We start from the raw sequence: 19,644 nt of genomic DNA on the forward strand, positions 1-19,644 counted from the left end.
TTTCCATGTAGTTGATTTAGAAAATCAATCTATGAACTTGTATCGATTGGCTTTTATACTCTCATTTGGAATCCCTTCTTGCCTATCCTGTCAAAATTTTGGTCTTTAACAATTGAAAAGCACGGTTGCACAATGAGTTTCTTAACTTCATGGTGGGGGATGCTCTGTTGCATGAGCCAAATCAGCACAAACTGATATTCCAGACCTATGAATGTGATTTCATGATCTCATGATCATTATGGGTATTCATAATGTCCTTGCGGACTCTTATTTTAATAATGCACCTTTAGATGCTTTGTTAATTGCATAATAGTTGTCATTTTTCAACTAAAAATATGGTGCTTAGTGGGTATAATAAATGTATGGAACTCTCCTATAGATGTTTGTGGAGTAGTCTGCAATAGGGCTGCAATATTTCTCATTTTAATGTTTATGAATCTATAATTTCATATAGTAATTTGTTAATGACATTGTTAAGTTGTTATCAATCAATACCTTATCACCGAGTGTTGGCATGTTGTCGATGAAGGATTAGATGATGTATTAGAATAAATCTAGGTATACCACGTCAATTTGTTTTGATCTTCATTTTTTGCCTCGAAAATTCACAAGTAGCTCGACGGACTTGGTTCTGCTGTTGTTCTGATGCCTGGATGATCACAACCATGCGACTGCACGAGCTATGGTAAAGAGAGAAATAAATGAAGGCCACAGTCTCAATCGTCATCTATCATGTTCGCTAATTGTTGATCAAGCTCTATATGATGTGGATTGTGGGCTATTGATGACATAAAATTAGATCATCGAGACTGCCGATCAGTGTGTAATATTTTCTACTAACACATCATATTATCAGTGAGGAACTAAAATTTCAAGTCCTCTTCAAGTTTACAAACACAACGAAATGTAGTATCGAGCAGACCTGGTTTATCACCCTTAGTGCACTAATATTAAGCTCATCAGATCAGATAATTCAACGAGCTCCACCGGCATCTTTTTTATTTTCTTGATTTAACGAAAAAGATGGTCGGCCCTGGATTCAGCTTCAGGATTGCCTTAGCTTTATACTGAAAGTATAAAAGGAACTTGCGAACGGAAGCCTGGATGCAAGGGGAGCTTTTATCGTTTATTCCACAGAATCATGCTGCTAGGTGGGCTACTTTAATCTAAAGCCGCTGCCTAGGCAACTCAAAATCTGATAAGAGTAAAGAGGGAAAAGGGAAGAAATGACACAAGAAGATCAGAGCGGCATGGTGTTGCTGCAGTGTGCTGAAACTGCCTGAGAGTCAAAAGAAGAGGACAATTCCAGATCAATTGTTAAAATTGGATTGATGTGGCGTAGGTGTCGCCAAATTTCCAGGTGGAAGGTGCCACATTATATGCGGTCTTGACCCGGCCATCATCGGTCTGCACCCGGAAGGACAGGCTCTGTCCATTCAAGTAGGTAAGGGTGTGCCAGTTCATGCCCCAGTTCCTACTCATAACAATCCAATCAGTTCCGGATCCTTTGATCCACATGCCGAAGACCACGCCACTGCCCCCTACATTGGACACTAGAACCAGTTCAAAGTAGTCCCTGCCGTTGATGGCGAACCTGATGCCTCCAGTCCTCTGGCATGAAACCCTGCGAATGCTCTAGTCAGAGATGAATATATATATATATATATATATATATATGTATGCCCAAACAACCATCTAAAGCTTAGCTTATATATGCTCTGGTCTGCGCTGCTGCGCTCGAGAATGGCATTACCTCCTGTAGTAAACGGGCACTATCCCCCCTCGGTAGATGGCGATGGTCTCCCAGGCAGGCTGAGACATGTCGAAGTGCTCCCTCGGTGGGTTGCACCACCCGCCATTGTCATTGGGCAGGTCGTAGTTGGGCGGGCAGTAGTTGGTAGCTGTGACTGTAATGGACGTGCCCTTCTTGCACCACGGTGACTTGCTTGCATCGCAAACTATATGGAAGCACATACCGCACGAGCCGCCGCTGTTGAACAGCGCCGTGCTCAGCGCCGCGTTCTCGATACCATATCCATCGTTGTATAGATTTCCGTAGCCACAAGCTCCCCCTGCGTTCATGCCGACGCTCGCTCAAAAGCTCTATATATCATCCGGCCCAAAAGGATTAATTTGGACAGGAAGCATGCAGTATTTTTGGAATCTCAGAACGTGGAAATGAGAAGTCTCACAGATCGAGTTCTTTGCCTAATCTCTTTTGTGCATTAGGTTTATTATCATCAAAGTCAGGCTTCTCGAGTTTACATTTGGTGTCTGATGAGCAAAGACTAGGATCATGCATGCAAAGACCTAATTTAAAGCAGCGCAAAACAGACGTCGGGTATAAACATAGATAAAGGCTAAGGGAATATGGTGCAGGTCCACCTACCCATGGTGCCAGAAGCATCACCTCCTCCATAGAATGTGGCAGAGGCAGGTATCCATTGGGCCATCGATCCTCTAGATTCAGAGGCGAGCGAGGCCACCAATATCAGCAGGGTAGCTCCGAAGCTAGCAGCCTTCTCCATGTCTCTTCGCAAAACCGGATAGCGGAGCTGATAGGCTGCTACTGCATGCTTTTCCGAATTCAATCCATTACCTCTCTCTTTATAATGTACCACATCTTAGCTCTTCAACTGCTTCAACCACTCTAAATTTCCTCTTCTATTAAAGAAGAAGCACGATCATATGTCTGCGGCTTGTTTTAGTTGACCGCATGCAAGCCCATTACTTCCCAATGTAGCCCAGTTGACCTCCAATGCAGCATTCTCATGCCAGTTGCCCGGCAATGCAAGTCCTACAATAGTTCGACTTCGAGTTTCCTGCAACTTGATTGGATTCCATATCCCCAATAGCACCATTTTCCGTAAATTTATTATGACGTGTACCTGCGACGTCAGAGGAAACACGTTTTCCTTCCATACTGTCATATAAAAAATTGCTTGTGCCCGACTATTAGCCTAGAGGTAGCCACCACCCAAGGAGCGTAGAAATGGAGGTCGCAATCCAACTCGGTCTTTTTTAATCCAAGACAAACCAAACGATCATTCTTTCCCTATTATTATTATTATTAGTAAACTTCATTACATTGGAGAAGTTAGTTAGAACATGCACTCCCGTAGTACAAGGAGGCCGGAAGTGTACACCGGAAGTTTGCGATCCATCACATGGTTAATTCTTAGACCAATTCAAGGGTCCAACTCCGTAAGCTAGAGATGATGCCGGTGGATATATATAATAGGTGTATGGTTGCACCAGCATCACGAACTGCATGTCAAAGCTAAGATTCCGAATAGGAACTGTTGTAATTAAGAATTACACGTGAAAGGCTTGAGGATGCGCTCCCGTATCATGGACTTTCCCAGACTTGAAGCAAGAACACATGCAGCACATGGGCCTCCCTCTACCTCTCTTTAACCCATGGTCGTGGTGCTATTCCCATGGGGACGGAAAAAGGAAGGGAGAGAGAGCCTGTGACTCCATTTATATGCTCAAAAGCAATTAACTCCGGTGTGGTTGATGACCGCATGCATGTGCATCCTGGAGTGCAGCAGGTCAACTCTAGCTTTGCCGAGCGAGCAACAACTTGGTTGCAGCCCCTACTCCAATTGTGGAGAAATTAAGACCGCGCCATTAATTCGTCAATTCCCGTGATATTTGTCCTTGCCTTCACAGTAGTCTTGCAAAAGGCTTCAAGAATCTGCTGACGCCATTTCTTTTGTCAGCACCCCTCTGAATTGAACCTCCTCTGTAATTTAACCTTCATGCATGCCTGCAAGCTAGGGATAAGATGGATGAAGCCTGAAGGAGATGTTTTTCGCATTTTTAGCATCTCAAACTGATAGACAAGGTATAATTGCCATCGACTTTGAGTTCAGATTTGGACTCATGGACACGATCCCTGCCCCAAAAAAATAATAGGTAAGCTCGATAGTTTGTTCTATAAGCTCGTTAGTTTGTGCTATCTGTCATAGTCATGCTGTTGTTCTATAATAACTACAATAATGTTCGAGGAGCTATGATGATCCTAACTTGTAGTCCAGCCACCATAAAATTTCCCAGAAAGAGCCAAGCACATGAGAACAGCCTGTGCCCTCTTGACGGGCATCGGGTAGGAACCAGGAATAGCATTCCAGCCGTTATACATATACAGTAGGCAATCTTCGGAGACTAGGAAATGTGAGCATCCTATTCCAGTAGCATCATCCGTGGATTTTAGTCTAGGTTAAATGCAAGATTGTTTTCTTTTTTTATTCTTTTTCTTTTTTTTTTATTTAACACTGTTTTGTTTAAAAACAAGGTGATCTTGAAACAGGTGGCACCAACTTGAACGCATTTTAGCCCGGCTCACACCCTACGGGTGTGAATACAGCCAACAAAATTCAAAAATAACAAAGCAGAAAAAGACTCTGGTACTATGTTGCACTTCCTTCAAATAAAACCTCCAGAATGGTGGGCCGCATAGAAAGCGACCCAATCAGCTGCACAATTCGCTTCCCTGTGGATATGTGTAGCTAGCCTGATGGGTCCCACACCTGCAAGAGTCTGCGAATGCATTTCAGCCTTAGAGCTTATCTTTTTCGGTATTGAAAGAACCTCTAGGGACCGGATAATCGCTGGGAGCATATCCCCAAGCATCCAAGCCACACACATTGGACCCTCTGACAGCTAGTCCTGTAGAAGTGGGCCCGAGTAATTTTGGATCGCAATCCCTAATCAAAATCATCGGTCATCAGTTAGGGTTCTCGTCTCTCTGCCTCTACTGCCACTCCAATATCCATGAAGCTCATACATCATCGCCGGTACCAGTCGTCGGCAAGGTGAAGGCGAGCCTCTTATCGTCGACCAACTGCGGTTCCATTGAGGTATCATGATATCTCTCCCCCTCTATTTCATCTTCTATTTTCGTTCGGGCCTACTGCTCTTTCTATTGCTCCACCACCGTGATGTCTAATGGCGACTGAGGTTCCATCACCGTGATGATTGGCCCAACCCGGCTAGCCTCCTGTTAAACTGCTCGTTGATGCAATTGCCGCTTCTCCGCCTTCATCCCAGTGCCGCTCTCACGCTTGAGCCAGACCCAGGCCAGTCGATTCTCGAAGATGGGGTCATGATGGCAGATGCCGAAGGTTCGGCCGGGCCAGAGGAGGAGGAGGAGTGCTTGGGCTTGTCTAGTGAGGAATTAAGGGTGGAAGGGAGTGATGGGATGGGGATTGAGGAATTTGGTGATGGTTGCATGTCTAATTTGGGTCGACCTAACCGATTTTCGGGTCCAGCTCGGCCTGGTTTGTTAAATGATTTGGGCTTAAACCTGTCTCGAAGCTCTTCGAAATAAATTCTAGGTCGGGCTCGGCTAGAGGCGTGGCTCGTGCCGACCCGATCCGTTTACAGCCCTAGGTTCTACTGCTAACTGACGGATGGGCTTTTCTGCTATCCTTCTATAGGGTCCATTGCATTCCAGCTTTAGGGCACTAGTAGTATCTGAGAAAGAGGCCAAGGTCGAGAAAGAGCGGACGGCAATAGTGATATCATCGTCGTACCCACCACCGCTGCCGTACTACTGGCTATACAAGGACTACCTGGAGGACCCCAAGTCCGCCTCGAGCCCCCGCCACCCATCCACGATGCCGCCTACCCTCTCTTTGGTGCCACCTATACTGTATATAATATACGTAGATATAGATATACATATTTGCCACTTTCTTCTCGCTTTCTTGTTCTCTCCTTATAGTATATCTATCTATCTATTTGGATTTGGATTTGTTATTGTAGACGGACGTACGTGGTGCTGCCCAGCTTGGAGGATCAGGGCGTCCACGAACTCCATCCCAATGGCCCAAACATCGGTACCATACATGTATGCTACTAACTTTTACATCCATAACTTCCTTTCTTTCGTTCTTTTCATAATAATATGGTGCAACAAGAAAGCAACCTCATATTACGAATATAGTTTAGGGTTGAAGGGGGAAGCACCTCTGACCATCAAATGGATGTTATGGAGGAGGAGATGATAAAGTTCTGCTTTACCTAATTTGTTGCCTCCTCAAACAAGGAGGAGGATCTGGTTTCGCTTCTAGTTATAAATCCTCTTATTGTTCGATCCTGTCAGTGTTAATTCCATAATTCGAATAATTTGCAACTATCTTCAGCAAAAATAATTTGCAACTACTTCTGTTTAATTTCGTTTTCTTTCCTTCTCACTAAATTCTCTCTGGACCTCTTCACCTGTCATTATCGACCCCTTCCACCACCATAAATCTTGATCGATTTTCTTAATGCCGTCCTTAACTCCACTGTCTTTTCAATTGGTCATCTGCTGCTCGAAAGCTCAGGTGGTGCAACTTGCTTTGAAATACTTCTTGTTGAAGATGAGATCGAAAAGGTTCTTTCAGTTAATTTATCGGAATAATATCCAAAACTCCCTTTTTAGTTGCAAAGATGAACTCATAAAGCCTCCCCTTCGTATAAAAGTTGACAAACGTTTTCATAGACAAAATCGTGATTTTAAAATCAATTTCCGATATTGAGAAACCCGGAGTGGGAGGATTTGTTCTGGTTTGCACGGCTTTGAATGCAATTTCGTCGCTCTGAAGCTCCGGTCACCTATTTCCGCTGGTTGGTCCGAGTGCTCGAGGAAAAGCTCCATTGACGATGGATGCAATCGCAGTCTGGTCGCACTAGGCGTCTATTTTTTCTGGAATATCATTGTCTCAAGTTTTTCATATCAGAATGAGCCTTCCCTTCTCCCCCTCCTTCCCCTGTTAAGACTATTTTCAGTGCAACCATATACATGAAAAAATTCCATGGATACTTCATACCGACATCCAAAAAAGCCCTTAACTTTTGACCGTCGTCAGAGCACCATTCATCACACTCTTCCATCTCCCTCTTTCTCTTACAGCGGCTATAAGAAAGGGGCGAAAAAAATAAAAAAAGGGGAAAACAACGAAACAACCAGCCATTCCGTTCTCGTAAGGGTAACACCCATCATCAAATTTATGCGAATAGAGTCAGTCGATTTTTTAATCAAAGCAAGTAAATCATCCAAATTATCAAGATCAGGTAAACGAGTAGGGCGACAAAGCAGATGCTGTTACCTCTATGATTTTTTATACGGTCAGTTTGTTTATTTTAAAAATGATATGAATAGGGAGATTTATAGATTTATTTACAGTAAAACATAAAGATAAAATATATCCCAGACAATTCAACCATCCAACTTATAGCCATTCTTGTATCCATACCGTCAATAACCGATCCAATATATATAAATAGATATTAGCATCCAATTAATATTCGTATCCATATACAGATTTACCTAACGAAGGATTTTCTGAAGGCAAAACACTTGAGACCCGTCGATAGATTAACAGGCAGCAATCTTTGGCCTTACCTAATTCTCTTGGCATCTGCTGTCAACACTTCAAAGATGCATAGGATATGACGTCCTGTACAGCGTGCCATATGGACCTATCCCCGCAAATTTCCCATCATGGGCACGTCATTGAAGAAAACAAGATCCACCATTACTGCGAGCTGTTTAAAGGCCGCTGAACTACTAAATGTTGGGTAACCCTGCCCTCATGACCATTTTATTGACGTGCATAAACCGACGGAACTCGATTCATGAATTAAATTTCAAAGTGCTAGCTAATGGATCACCAATAACAGACGAGTTAACGTTCCTTACAAGTAGGCTCTACGTGCCCCAAGCACCATATGTTAAAAGTGATTGGGGGACACAAAGAGCTGCGCAGCACTGCAGTTAGTAGTTAACAGTCTGTTTTGTAACATAGTGGTTAGAGACCAGTGTTAGGCAGGTTCGATATCATCAGTGCAAGTGCTCGGCTACGAGCGTTTCCACTCCCAGCTTGATTAGAATGGTGTCCCAATCCTGCAAAGCCTGCATTATTCAAACATGGATCAGCGCCGGATGAGAATGCCTTGTTGCAAGTGCAACCACTGTGTATTCCCCACCTTAAAAACAAAGGTCAAAGCGAAAAGCTGTCTTCCATGCGAATAGAACTATGTATTTTGGATTTTTAGGGGCAAATATTCACAGAAAGGAAGTACTTTCAGAGCAAATCAGGAATTTAGTGCAGAAGAACATAATAAATGAGTATTCTAAAACTAGCAGAGGATGCACAAATTTCATGAGCCATAAATAATACAAAGCCATTCTTAACCATCCAACCAACAATTGGATTCCATAAATTACTTCGAATATGGACACTAATTGCTAAAGCTTGATAAATTGTGTATACTAAAAGATTGCTAGCTAATCATTGAAATGGATATTTGTTTAAAATCTATTCCGCAGACACCAAGAAACAAATTGAAGCAACAACATGGGGACTCAGTAAGAGCTTAAATCTAAATAATAGGAAATAAAAGGGTATGCATGCAGTACATGTTAATCATAATTCCACCAAACATGATGCCCATCATTGGCATATGAGACTGGCAGTGTTGATTCATGATCCACAGTGGGAGGCCAGTAGCATTTGCTGCTTTAAAATTGTATCTGTGATTATAAAACAGATCCTTCATTGCTTCTAAACTTCATTTTGGATCCAATCATCACATTGAGAAACTGAACCAGTTTATCAGCCATTATGTAAATGTAATTCGCCGAGGTGGATTACATAGTGAGCATATAATGGAGTCATCATACAAAGGGAGATTAGAATTTCCATGAGCAATGGTAGCATAAATCCAACCAACAGTTAATTTAATTCAGATGAGAACATCCATATCTCCAGGTTTTAAAGTTTGACAACTTGTAGCATTTTGGATAGGGTCTTTAACATGAGTTGTATACACTCGCAATTGCTAGTGGATTCTATACACACTACTTTTATCTAATACAACGAAGGAATGAAGAAGAATCTACATATGTAGCAGGCTGTGTTGATAAATGACATACGGTTACAGGCCCATCACAGCGGAACCAGAAATCTTCCCTTCGGGTGGCCAATAATAGATACTTCCAAAGACAAAATCTATCTACTTAAATATTGTATTTATTTTGATGAAATTATACTTAAAATACTTATTTTGATTAAAATTTTCCATATTTTTTTCCACAAAAAATCATAAGTAATTGCCAGGCTTACATCCTTGTACATTGTCCAATCAATCAATCCCTCAAATAATCGACTAACAAATAGACTTGCTTATTAATATAAACAAATAAGGGTTCATGATTGATAGATTATGAATTACATTTCTTTTTGTTAGATAGACTCCTCTTTAGTCTATTTTTTCTGCATAATATATTTTAAAAATTCCAGAATATCAATATAGCACAACTAATAGAAGAACAAGTGAATGGACCAATTTACCTTTTATCTCCTTTTTTATTTGACTGATTCAAAATTAAAGATCTAATGGTCAGATATAGCAATTTACAAAATCTTGAAAAGAATATAAATTTACTTATATAATAATAAGGCGCTTGGATGAATATTCAATTTGAAAGCTTAAAGAAAAGCTATAACGAGTCTCTAATAGAGAATAAAAATATAAAAAAATACTTACTTTGAATATGAAAGAAGGAAAAAAAGGTCTGTTTACTCCTTTTCCTCTTCATTTACTTCTAATCCTTTTTTTACCGTCATTATTGTACTCTGAAAACTTTAATCTTTTTTTGATTCAATAAAATGACATTACATATAGGTACACTAATTTACTATGCAATGGTAATCAGATAAATTATATGGAAAGAGATTTATGATAATATTCATTTAATGTTATAGTGTGGTCAAAGTTCACATAAATTTACAAGAAGTTATTTGGTACAAATATCTACATTTGTTAGTTGGTCACGTGGTTCCTTAAAATGGTCAAGATACTAAGTGGCTAAACAAGAATATGCGGAGAGAGAGAGAGAGAGAGAGATGTGGAAGGAGTGGAGCCCAAGACAAAATTTATATGATAAGGGAGGGATTTCTTTTACAAAATATTAGTCCGAGGGTATGGTGCCCCCTCCCTCATCCAACCAACCAGGCCCTCCTGTTCCCGCCCATGAGGCCCATATAACTGCTAAGGTTGGTTACTTGGTTGCTTATAATTTTGATCATGGTTGATGGAAAAGTATACCACCATTTCAAAAATTGTGTGTTGCATCTTATTAGAACGACGAGAAAAGTAAATAGTATATCCAACATTAGATATGATTGTAAGACTGCAAATATGCAATTCTCTCAATGTTAAAAAAAACATAAAAAGTACGATGCCCATGATGGCAAGGAAAAAGAGGGCACAAATACCTCACAAAATTTTGGTGCTTGTGCAAGAAAATCCTTCAAAAAAATCATCAATAATCGCATGTCTTAAATAAGCGGACAAGCAGATTTTATGGCCTGCGACCTTTATCCTCCCACTTCATCAACCTTTGAACTCTTATTCTGAAAGATATAACAATCAGAATTGCTTTATCGTCGGCGAAAAAACATATATTACCAATTGCAATTCATCAGAACTGAAAAATGCCAAATAAACTTTAATTGCAGCTACCTTACTTTTCTTGTGCTTGTGAGCATCTGAAAGATCTTCATTACCATCGTGCTTCCTCTTCTGCAATCCAGAAAGAAAAAAAAGCACAAAGAAAGAAAGAAATTAGAAAACATGAGGAATGAGAGTCAACCATGTTGGAATAAAGAAATTCCAGGTAAAAGGATGACCTTCTCATGATGTTTCTTTGAGTGATCGCCACCAGAATCATGATGGCCACTTTTATCCTTCTTTTTCTCTTTATCTTTAGTCCGATCTTTGTGACGGTGTTTGTGCTTCTTATGCTCCTTGTCTTTTTCCTTATCTTTGTCCTTGTGCTTTTTATGCTTCCTCTCCTTGTCCTTGGACTCACTTTTTGATTTTGAATAAATTGTAGGTACTCCTTTTTCAGCCTGTATAATATCACAGAAGACCTTTCATAAAATTTAGTAATAGGAAAAACTACAAAAAGCCATTGCAATGAAATGCTTCTTACGGAGGGTAAATCAATTGGAGCTGTTTCTCGCAGCTGAAATGCTTGCCCAAGGATGTCCAAGTCAAATGGCCGTATGTGAGCAGTTGTCTCTCTCAAGTCTGGAGCATTCTGAAACAGCTGGTCAAGCTCCATCCCGTCTCCCTTTCGAATTTCTGTGTCTCCCACCACATTGTGAAGATAGTGTGTGTCTGAAATCGACAAGGGCAGACTTCTTTTGCAAAAAAAATCATGGTGTGCCCACAACTTGTAATGATTGATCAGATCAACAGCACCAGTAAGTTCCCGAGGTCCTGAAATAAAACTCCTTTAGAGCTTGCATGGGACAAAGGCATTTTGGAGGCAGATAATCCAACCGGAACATTGATGACATAACTCGTCGAATATTGAGGATCCCAATGTTCTGCAGTTTCTATCAAGAATAAACAACTTATATATGAAATACCGGACAAGTTCCCCCTTTTTGTCACCTCAAATTTTATGCAAGTTTGACATCATCTTTTCTTCTCTGGCTGCCTAATTACTAGCATCTTAAAGTCAAAGCATGAGTCAGGCATCACAAAATCTTCACCTAACCCTGAAGTTTGATAGTAAACAGCAAATGAGGATCCGAGGGTCGTCGAAACATATAACATGGTGAAATAGCACTAATATATCCAAGTACATATGGCTGATTAACTAATAACTGTAGCAACCTTTACCGGGTAGGTTTCAATTCTATGCCTCAAAGTTAAACTATTCTGGGTTATCTTCAGAAAATATTTCTAGAAGGCTGATAGTAAAGTTAGGTTTTAGTCTTGAGCATCAAGCTGATTCATATAAATACAAAAAGAAGAGGTTAACAAAAATAGCCATGTTACATCTATGTATTATAAAACAACCTAAATGTTTTTTTTTTCAAATGGTTACCTCTTCCAAACTTCTTGCTTTCAGAATCCATCACATCAAATTAATCTTCAGCTGTTAAAAAAAAGGTAAATATCAAATTTTTAATATACATCCATGGAATGAACAGGTATAAAAACTAGAACATAATTTTCCAAGCTTATAAGTTTCAAAAGATCACATATAAAACATATGAATCAAAATTGTAGGACTACGTTGTAAAGCATCTTTTAAATGAAATGTATCACCATTTTCACGTGACATGCTTATACCATCTCAGTCAGTTCCCCACCAGTTAGTCATTGATTCGTGCAACTCCTACACCACCTATACAGCCTGTTTTGTTGCCACTTCTTCTCTCTTTCACTTTTTTCTCCACCTTTTCCAACATTTTCAGTTAACCCTAACAATTCTCAACTGAAAAGCAACTTTTCCTTAATCCAGGGATAAAGGAATCTTGAAGGGATGACAAAGGTTAGCAATAGTTATCCTTGGAGTTCTATCCTGCTACCAAATGCAGCCTTAGGCTGCGATTGGTTCACGAATAAGGCAAATCTGAATAAGTTGTTTTATTTCTTTGTATTCCTCCATATTCCACTTCATCTGAATTTATACAAGTGAATTTGTAATTCTATTTGGACTCTGAGCAAACTGCCACAAATGTTGTTTGGTTGGATAACATGAAATAAATTAATAACTGCTAACTTTTCAAAACTCAAGATGAATTAAAGCTATTTCAAAAGTTGAATAAAGTTATTCAACACCACCGATCAAATATATTTCTGAAGGTTAACATGGTTATATAGAGTTGACTAAAATAAAGTTATGCTGGTTTGAGGTGAATAAATATTCAGTGTTTGGATGAATAAACCCCTAATTCAGCCCTTATTCAGGATTCATTTCGTGAAACCCAAGATAGCCTTGATGCACTCATTTTCTGCATATACTTTTTCATTTAACTGCATACTCATGTCAATATTCCCATCTTTGTCATGCTTATCATGTGTGCTTGAACTCTCCTTATCAACCAACATTTTAACAATACAACAATGCGAACCTCATTGTAGTATTAAACTATTTCCTTAAGCCTAAGAGGCATGCCTGATGCAGGAACTCTCCACTTATCATCCAGCATGAATTCTGATATAACTGTCTTCATTGATCCTTCTATTTCTCTTTAAAGCAGATCCGATCCAGGATAGAAACTGTTTTAAAAAATAATATCTCCCGACCATCTATTTTGATTATGGCTATGCTTTCCATTTGTATTTTCATTGAAAATTGTCCATATACTCTATATAATTATATTAGTTTTCAAACTTTTGCCCACCAAAGCTTCAATTTTAATTCTAGTTTAGCATTTCAATCACATCCTTGTCTCACTAATCAATATCATCCAAGGTTTTCATGTTCAGCTGAAGCTGATTGGTTTGGCCAAGAGTCAAAGACTGAACAAAAACTGACTCCAGGACTCAAGTTTTGGTCAATTACAGCCAAACTAAATAATTTCTATTTAGTTTTGGTGATTTCAGCCAGTTTGGGCCACAAATTACCGAAACCAAATATAGATGCTTTTTTTAAGTTTTATTCCAGTGTTCATGTCATATTGAGGTTGTTGCTTTATTTTCAGTACATAGGCTATATAATATCAATTTTCAATGATTTTTTTTTTCTTTTCTTGAACTAAAAGAGGGTATGGATAATAAAAATAAATTTTGACAGGTAGAAGTCCTCGAAGAAGCCCTCATTATAGTACACTATAAAGACTAACGTGAAAAACTAAACACAACCCCCATTTCACAAAATGACATCCTGTTTTATGTAAATAAATATAAAATTCTATAACTACATGCACTTGATTATATAGCCACTTAACTTCAAAATAATGATATTATGACAAAGAAGTGCCTAAATTCAATATATTTGTGAAGTATATTCGAAAATCAAGAAAATATTCTGATTGGTAGTAGAAAGCTTCACAATTGTCAATATGGTGAATTTTCAAACAACTAAAGTTGAAGAAGTAAATTATATGTCAATAAATACAAAATACTAACATGTCCAACAAATTTCACTCACATGAAATATTAATTTCAATATCAAATTGACAAAATTACACATATAAAGAAACTATACAAAACAAAATTATTCTGAAATGTTGTATGTAACTTTTCCTGGTTTCCTTTGTTTTTCTTCTACTTTTTATTTTTAGGATGTTCCTGATTTCTTTGACCAAAACAACAAAACCATGAAACTGAAACTGATACTATCTCACCTACAGATAACATACACGATACTAATCCTTGTGAATATCAGCCGTAGTTCATATTAAGGGAACTGCAGATAATATTGGTAGGATTAACTCTCTTTTTTTAAAGGTGCAATGCATACGTGCAAGAGATGTATGAACGGTAACTGAAGTGATTAAATATGAAAGCATCAGATAGTGCAATAAAGATGATAACGTGCAAAGGGTTTATCGCAATATACCCAATACTTGTACTGGAGGAGATTAAAACATCATAATCATGAATGTTCAATTTTATACAATATTTGATGCCATAAATCATGCTACTACATTTGCATGTGTATATTTGAGTTTATATTTGTTTTCCGAACACATCTAACTCTCCATACAAGCTTGACGACAAACTTTTGCAGTGTTAAAACAAATTGGCAGCATGAACACTGAATCTTGTGTTCCTTGGTGGGGAATCATTCATCTGTATTTACAGTAAAATTTTGACCACACCAGTTAAGCTAAATAGGTCTTCTTACATTCAGTGGAACATTTACATCAGAAAAGTTTGAGGTTTTGATTAAAAATAAGTAGAGCCAAGAGGGAAGAATCGATAAAACAAAGAAGGCTCTAGAAAAAACTTTAGGCCAGAATACGATACAAAAACATCCATCCATCCATCTATACATGCATGGAGCAATTACATAATGCATGTACAAATGCAAATGGAGCCCATACATTCTAATTACGATAAACCAACCAAAATCTTATGGATAAAAATTAAGTAAACCATCAAAATTTTACAAAATCTTGTGAACATTCAAGCATCAGTAATTACAGTACTCCTTTAATAAGCTGTGTAGAATTATAGAGCCTACTATCAGGAGTCAAAAGAGTGAAAATAGAATCAATGAATACATTTCTCTAATTGCACTTAAGTTGAAAACAGTAGTGCTAGGAAAAGTGCAAGAAGTGGTGGGATCAGTAGTTGAATTTCCCAAATAGAATGAAAACTGAACATGATCGAAAGAAAACTAAATAAATTATATATAAGACATCGAATTATGCATGCTCTAGGCAAAACGCAACAGAACATCAAACTTGCTAGCATGACATATGCATGCAGTTATGATTAAAGTATGATCACATAACAGACAGTAAAGTAGCAGATTTTCCCACAACAGCTAACGATGCGAATACATAAAAACATGAATTATTTTATTTGAAAAAGAAATCTGGCTACCATCAACTTATCATCATTGTCGCTAGAATCATCCACGCTTCTCCCCCAGTGAAATGGGTTCAGCTATAGAAAACAGTCTAAACTGAAGGGGCCATGTGCTGATAAGTCAATCTTCCCATTCCTTCTTGAACCATTAAAACATCACATGCATTCATGAATTGTTTTTCAGTCAAATATCATGTATCTTCAATATAGTCTTACCAACTTCCTTGGAAACCTTCAATTTGGCCCCCTTTCCACAGATTAGTTAAAGTCTCTACTAGTCCAACCCTCCTCGTCCATCATCCAAAGCATTAATGAAATGTTATCAACATGAAGGACCAATTTGATTTCTAACTATTTGTGGACACTAGGAGTAGAATTTTATGTTCTCCAATGCAATCATTTCCCAGAATCTACAAGAATTAAAAAGGAATTTGAACTCATTCAAATTGCTGACTGAAAAATATTGTAAATTCTGTTTAGCTGCATGAGTTTTATTTGAGGGCACACAAAAAATAATATTGTTATTCCACATTTTTAAACGAGTAGTAATTTCATTAATAGAAAACTCTGAGCAGAATAGCCATTGGGTGGCTACTCTAGCACTCAAAATAAGGGGCACACAAATGAAAAAGGATTGTTGAATTTGAACTAGGAATTAGTTATAAAATCTAGTTGTTTGCTCTTCGCATCTGATGACACAAAGGGCATGCTTGGCATTGCTTTTAAAAAAAGTGCATTTCTGACTTTTAAAGCAAAAGAAATTCCCAAATAGACGGGATTGTAACATTATATGAAAAGTGCTTCTAGAAGAAGAAAAGTCAAAAAAGCACTTTTTGGGGAAGCTAGAAAACCTAGCTTCTGGCTTCTCTTCTTATAGAGAAAACACAACATCAAACACACCGTAAGTGATATAGTCTAGTTGTTTGAACTCTTTTGATTTTCTTTTGTCAATTTCATCATGACCTTGCCACCAAAATTAGTGCCCCTTGTAAGCCGCACTGGTTTACTACTTTCTGTTCGCTGTGGCACCAAAACAAGTCACAACCAAGTTTTAATTGTCCTAGAAGGCCTTAGAAAGATTGTGGCTATAGATATCAAATCACCAAAGAGATTTTCTAAGTCTTTAAGTACAACTTTGTCTTTTTTCTTACATTGGTGTCCGTGACTTTTAAGGATTATGTCAGAAAAATAAAGCTCGATCTATAAGAGTTTATCAAGAGAACACGTCAATGCAGTAAATATTTTGAACAAACAATTGAATTTCATGGTTCTTTCTTAGTCATGAAACAAATACTTACAAAAAGTGGAGCAATAAGGTACAGATATGAATAAATAAAATTAGAAAGATCTGCAACTTGTTCGTGCAGCTTTGTTTCTCTGAAAATGATGAATAAATAAAATTAAGGCATGGTATAAGGTACAGTTTCAAATTCAATATGATGTATGCAAATCCATGATAAGACTGCTTTGAAGGCTGAAGAGAGGGATGCAAACTAAGTTCAAAGGATATCTATCAATTGCACCCAAATGATGTTACTTACGATGAAAGAGCTTCTAGTTTAAAAGATTGTCCATAGCTTCCCAAGCATACTTAGGTCCACTTTGATTACGTTTAAGACTAGATCAAGTGGGTTCATTTTCTTTGACCTATCATCTCACTACAAACTCGAAAATACACTTCGGATTGCCCAGAATTTTATCCCAACCAAAAAGTCCTAGTTTTGAGGATAAAACTTATGGGAGCCAGAACTGATCACAAAGGCACATGTGAAAATTAATTTCTATTCCACACACCTCCACTTATCCCCATCCATCATCTCATACATACACATAATATAACAGAGATGTATTGAAAAATGAGAACTACTACATCATCACAAAACAGATCAGGCTCACCATAAGGCAGAAAGTCAAGAATGAATATTTGTACATTATAATATTGCATCAGAGAAAAAGTGCGGAAAGTTTTTCTTTGCCAGCTGTAAAAAATATTTTTAAAGTTTTAAAATGGCTAGGTTAATAAAAAAAATAACCATGTCAAAAAGTGAATGGGTTCAGAATCTAGGTTCTCCATTGTTCTGTATTACTGCGAATCTCTCAATCTTCTTGAACTAGAATATATAAATCATGTGCTCCTTTGCTAACCTTATGTATATGCCACACCTGAGCGGAAAATGAAGCACCCTTCTATGAGCAAATGATTTCCGCTCACAGAACTCAACAAGATGTTTGATTAAATAAGGCTATCATCGGCTAATGATGTTCTTTCCAACAAGCAGTTAGCATGGCATTCTATTCTAGCACACTACATCTCAAATTCTGCATTTAAATGCCCTAGGATCAAACTAGAACTCCACTTCCCATCTCTGAGGAAGAGCTTTAGCCCAATTTCTAATTCCCTTCACCTTATCATTTCTTTTTCTCAATATTTTGCAAGAATAAGCAAAAGCCAACAGGAAAAAAAAAAAATCTAAACTTCAAAAGGTTAAAAATGCTCGTGACACTAACAATTTGGACACAGATATCCACTCAAAAAGTTTAGACAAACCCATGAAGATAAATCTCTTAAGTGTCCACGATGTAAGAACGACTTTCTGTTTTAAAAAAAGATTTTTTTATTCCCATAATCCAGAAAAAGACAATTACATCCTACAATCACACAGACCAAAAACGTTAATACATTAAATCCTCAGCCCATGTATCTGAGCATGAATAATATGACAGTCAGCAGGCAAAAAAAAAAGAGTATACGAACCTAAGCATATATCCAAGAAATTAACAAATGGAGGCATAAAAAAAATCCAACAAATAAAATAAAACGCATTGATCCAAATGTTGAGAACAGACTATTATCGGATCTATTGCAGTTAAGGATATCCATGTCTAGGGTTGCGGTGTTTGGGGCCACGGTCCTGGAGGTTCGGTATAGGATTCGGCTTAGGGTTTAAGGGTGTGGAAGAAGGCTTGTGGAAGGGAGGTTGGGGGGTCTCGATCGTCAGGGTCAGGGTCAGGGTCAGGGTTGGGGTTGGGGTTAGGGTTTGGGGGAGGAAGTCCAAAGAGAGAGCTTAAAGGAAGTAAAAGGGAGATAGAGAGAGGAGAGTGTGTGTTGAAGAACAAACCGAAGAAGCTAGGAGGAGACGATCGGAGCGCCGGATTGGTCGCCGATCGGAGAGCCGGATGGAGTGGAAGACTTCAAAGCGAGGAGGCGTATTGGTTGAGGAGATGGGGTTGGGGAGAAGGGGGTGGGGTTGCGGCGGGCGTGAAAAAGGTCGTCGGGCGCACTCAGACCGTCCTGACCCCGCGCGACTCGAGCCGCAGGCGGCAATTTTGCTTGTTCCGTTTTCATTATTAGTTGCTATTCCAGCCTAGAGTCTGGAGTCCTGGCGGAGGCAATCACAGCGTATAATAATTGTCTATCCTATTCGGACTAGGAAGATACTGCAAAACCTAGTAAACCCCAAGTGAACTTTCATCCCTGTGGAACTCCGGAATATCATTTCCGGATCATGCATGTGGTTATATTTATATTAGAAGTATATTTGGTTCGCAACTGAAATCAGAAGCGAAATAAATTGAAATGAATATTAGAATGGTGTTTGATTTACGATCAGAATCGAAATTAAAATTGAAATCAAAATCAGATTCAAATATTAGAAGGAGAGTTGGGATTAGATTTTGTAGGATTAAAGTATGTCTATTTTTCTAGAATAGAAATGAGAATGAGATTTTTTCCAACCAAAGAATTGGAACGAGAGCCGTTTATTTTCATTTCTATTTTAGAAGCCAATGCTCCCAATATAATTCCCTCGTCAAAAAACATAGCAACAGTCATAGGATCATAAATCCATTCACCCTCCTAAATTACAACTAACCAATAAAGAAGCAGTCAAAACTAAAACTTACAACCACTATTGCGCGATCAGGGTAGATGCCGCCTATATCCATCGTAGTCAAATTTGGTTTTGAAATTAGATCATTTATCAAAATTCTGAGCCTGCCTTAGATGCAAGTACACTTAGATTCTAGACCCCAACACGGCATTTCCGTTCCCCCCTGGTCAGCCTTTCCCACACTGTCCACATCCATCCCCTCATTGTAAATAGCCACCCTCGTACGATTCATAACCGAACTTCAATAATAACAACGTGGGAGGCCCATCTCCTTCATTACCTCTCAAAAAAAAAGAAGAGTGCGTTGACTGAGGACATTCCAGTGGCAGACTGGCAGGCAGGGGTGCAAATGGGCTGGGCGAGGACGAGAGGTTTGCAACGTTTTCCACAGGTTAGGTCCAAAGACCTGGGC

At 38.6% G+C, this 19,644-nt stretch overlaps 2 protein-coding genes across 6 annotated transcripts; both read right to left on the reverse strand.

Annotated features, from left to right (window-relative positions):
- Positions 1–688: 688 nt before the first annotated feature.
- On the reverse strand, positions 689–2,554 carry LOC103714735 (expansin-A8-like). Its single transcript, XM_017844646.5, has 3 exons — positions 2,390–2,554; positions 1,754–2,072; positions 689–1,624 (listed from the first exon to the last, which is right to left on the reverse strand). The coding sequence occupies exons 1-3, from the start codon at positions 2,526–2,528 to the stop codon at positions 1,318–1,320; spliced, it is 765 nt and encodes a 254-aa protein (XP_017700135.4). The 5' UTR covers positions 2,529–2,554; the 3' UTR covers positions 689–1,317.
- A 5,014-nt stretch (positions 2,555–7,568) lies between these two features.
- LOC103714705 (mediator of RNA polymerase II transcription subunit 19a-like) lies at positions 7,569–18,657 on the reverse strand. Of its 5 annotated transcripts, none has more exons than XM_039114751.3 (8): positions 18,462–18,616; positions 14,151–14,212; positions 11,900–11,950; positions 10,994–11,283; positions 10,689–10,910; positions 10,522–10,581; positions 10,275–10,412; positions 7,569–7,906 (listed from the first exon to the last, which is right to left on the reverse strand). In XM_039114751.3, exons 3-7 carry the CDS (start codon positions 11,928–11,930, stop codon positions 10,377–10,379), a joined length of 639 nt encoding a protein of 212 aa, XP_038970679.3. In that variant the 5' UTR covers positions 11,931–11,950; positions 14,151–14,212; positions 18,462–18,616; the 3' UTR covers positions 7,569–7,906; positions 10,275–10,376. The 5 variants fall into 5 exon arrangements, with proteins under 5 accessions (XP_038970679.3, XP_088570917.2, XP_038970668.3 ...); XM_088714791.2 differs by lacking the exon at positions 14,151–14,212 and adding an exon at positions 15,358–16,719; XM_039114740.3 differs by lacking the exon at positions 14,151–14,212 and having other exon boundaries at positions 18,462–18,657.
- Between the last annotated feature and the right edge of the window lie 987 nt (positions 18,658–19,644).

Source organism: Phoenix dactylifera, chromosome 2, assembly GCF_051530095.1.
Source record: "Phoenix dactylifera cultivar Ajwa chromosome 2, Ajwa_hap1_PhDact_Kaust_v1.1, whole genome shotgun sequence".
Taxonomy (NCBI): domain Eukaryota; kingdom Viridiplantae; phylum Streptophyta; class Magnoliopsida; order Arecales; family Arecaceae; genus Phoenix; species Phoenix dactylifera.

What these genes read in the sequence shown, in the direction of transcription:
- LOC103714735 (XM_017844646.5), bottom strand. Translation starts at nt 2,528, where the DNA reads ATGGAGAAGGCTGCTAGCTTCGGAGCTACCCTGCTGATATTGGTGGCC. An exon ending in TGATGCTTCTGGCACCATGG is followed by an intron (nt 2,073 to 2,389) that starts GTAGGTGGACCT and finishes GCATGAACGCAG; the next exon opens with GGGGAGCTTGTGGCTACGGA. An exon ending in GTGCCCGTTTACTACAGGAG is followed by an intron (nt 1,625 to 1,753) that starts GTAATGCCATTC and finishes GAGCATTCGCAG; the next exon opens with GGTTTCATGCCAGAGGACTG.
- LOC103714705 (XM_039114740.3), bottom strand. Translation starts at nt 11,930, where the DNA reads ATGGATTCTGAAAGCAAGAAGTTTGGAAGAG. An exon ending in AAGCAAGAAGTTTGGAAGAG is followed by an intron (nt 11,284 to 11,899) that starts GTAACCATTTGA and finishes GTTTTATTTCAG; the next exon opens with GACCTCGGGAACTTACTGGT. An exon ending in CTCCAATTGATTTACCCTCC is followed by an intron (nt 10,911 to 10,993) that starts GTAAGAAGCATT and finishes GATATTATACAG; the next exon opens with GCTGAAAAAGGAGTACCTAC.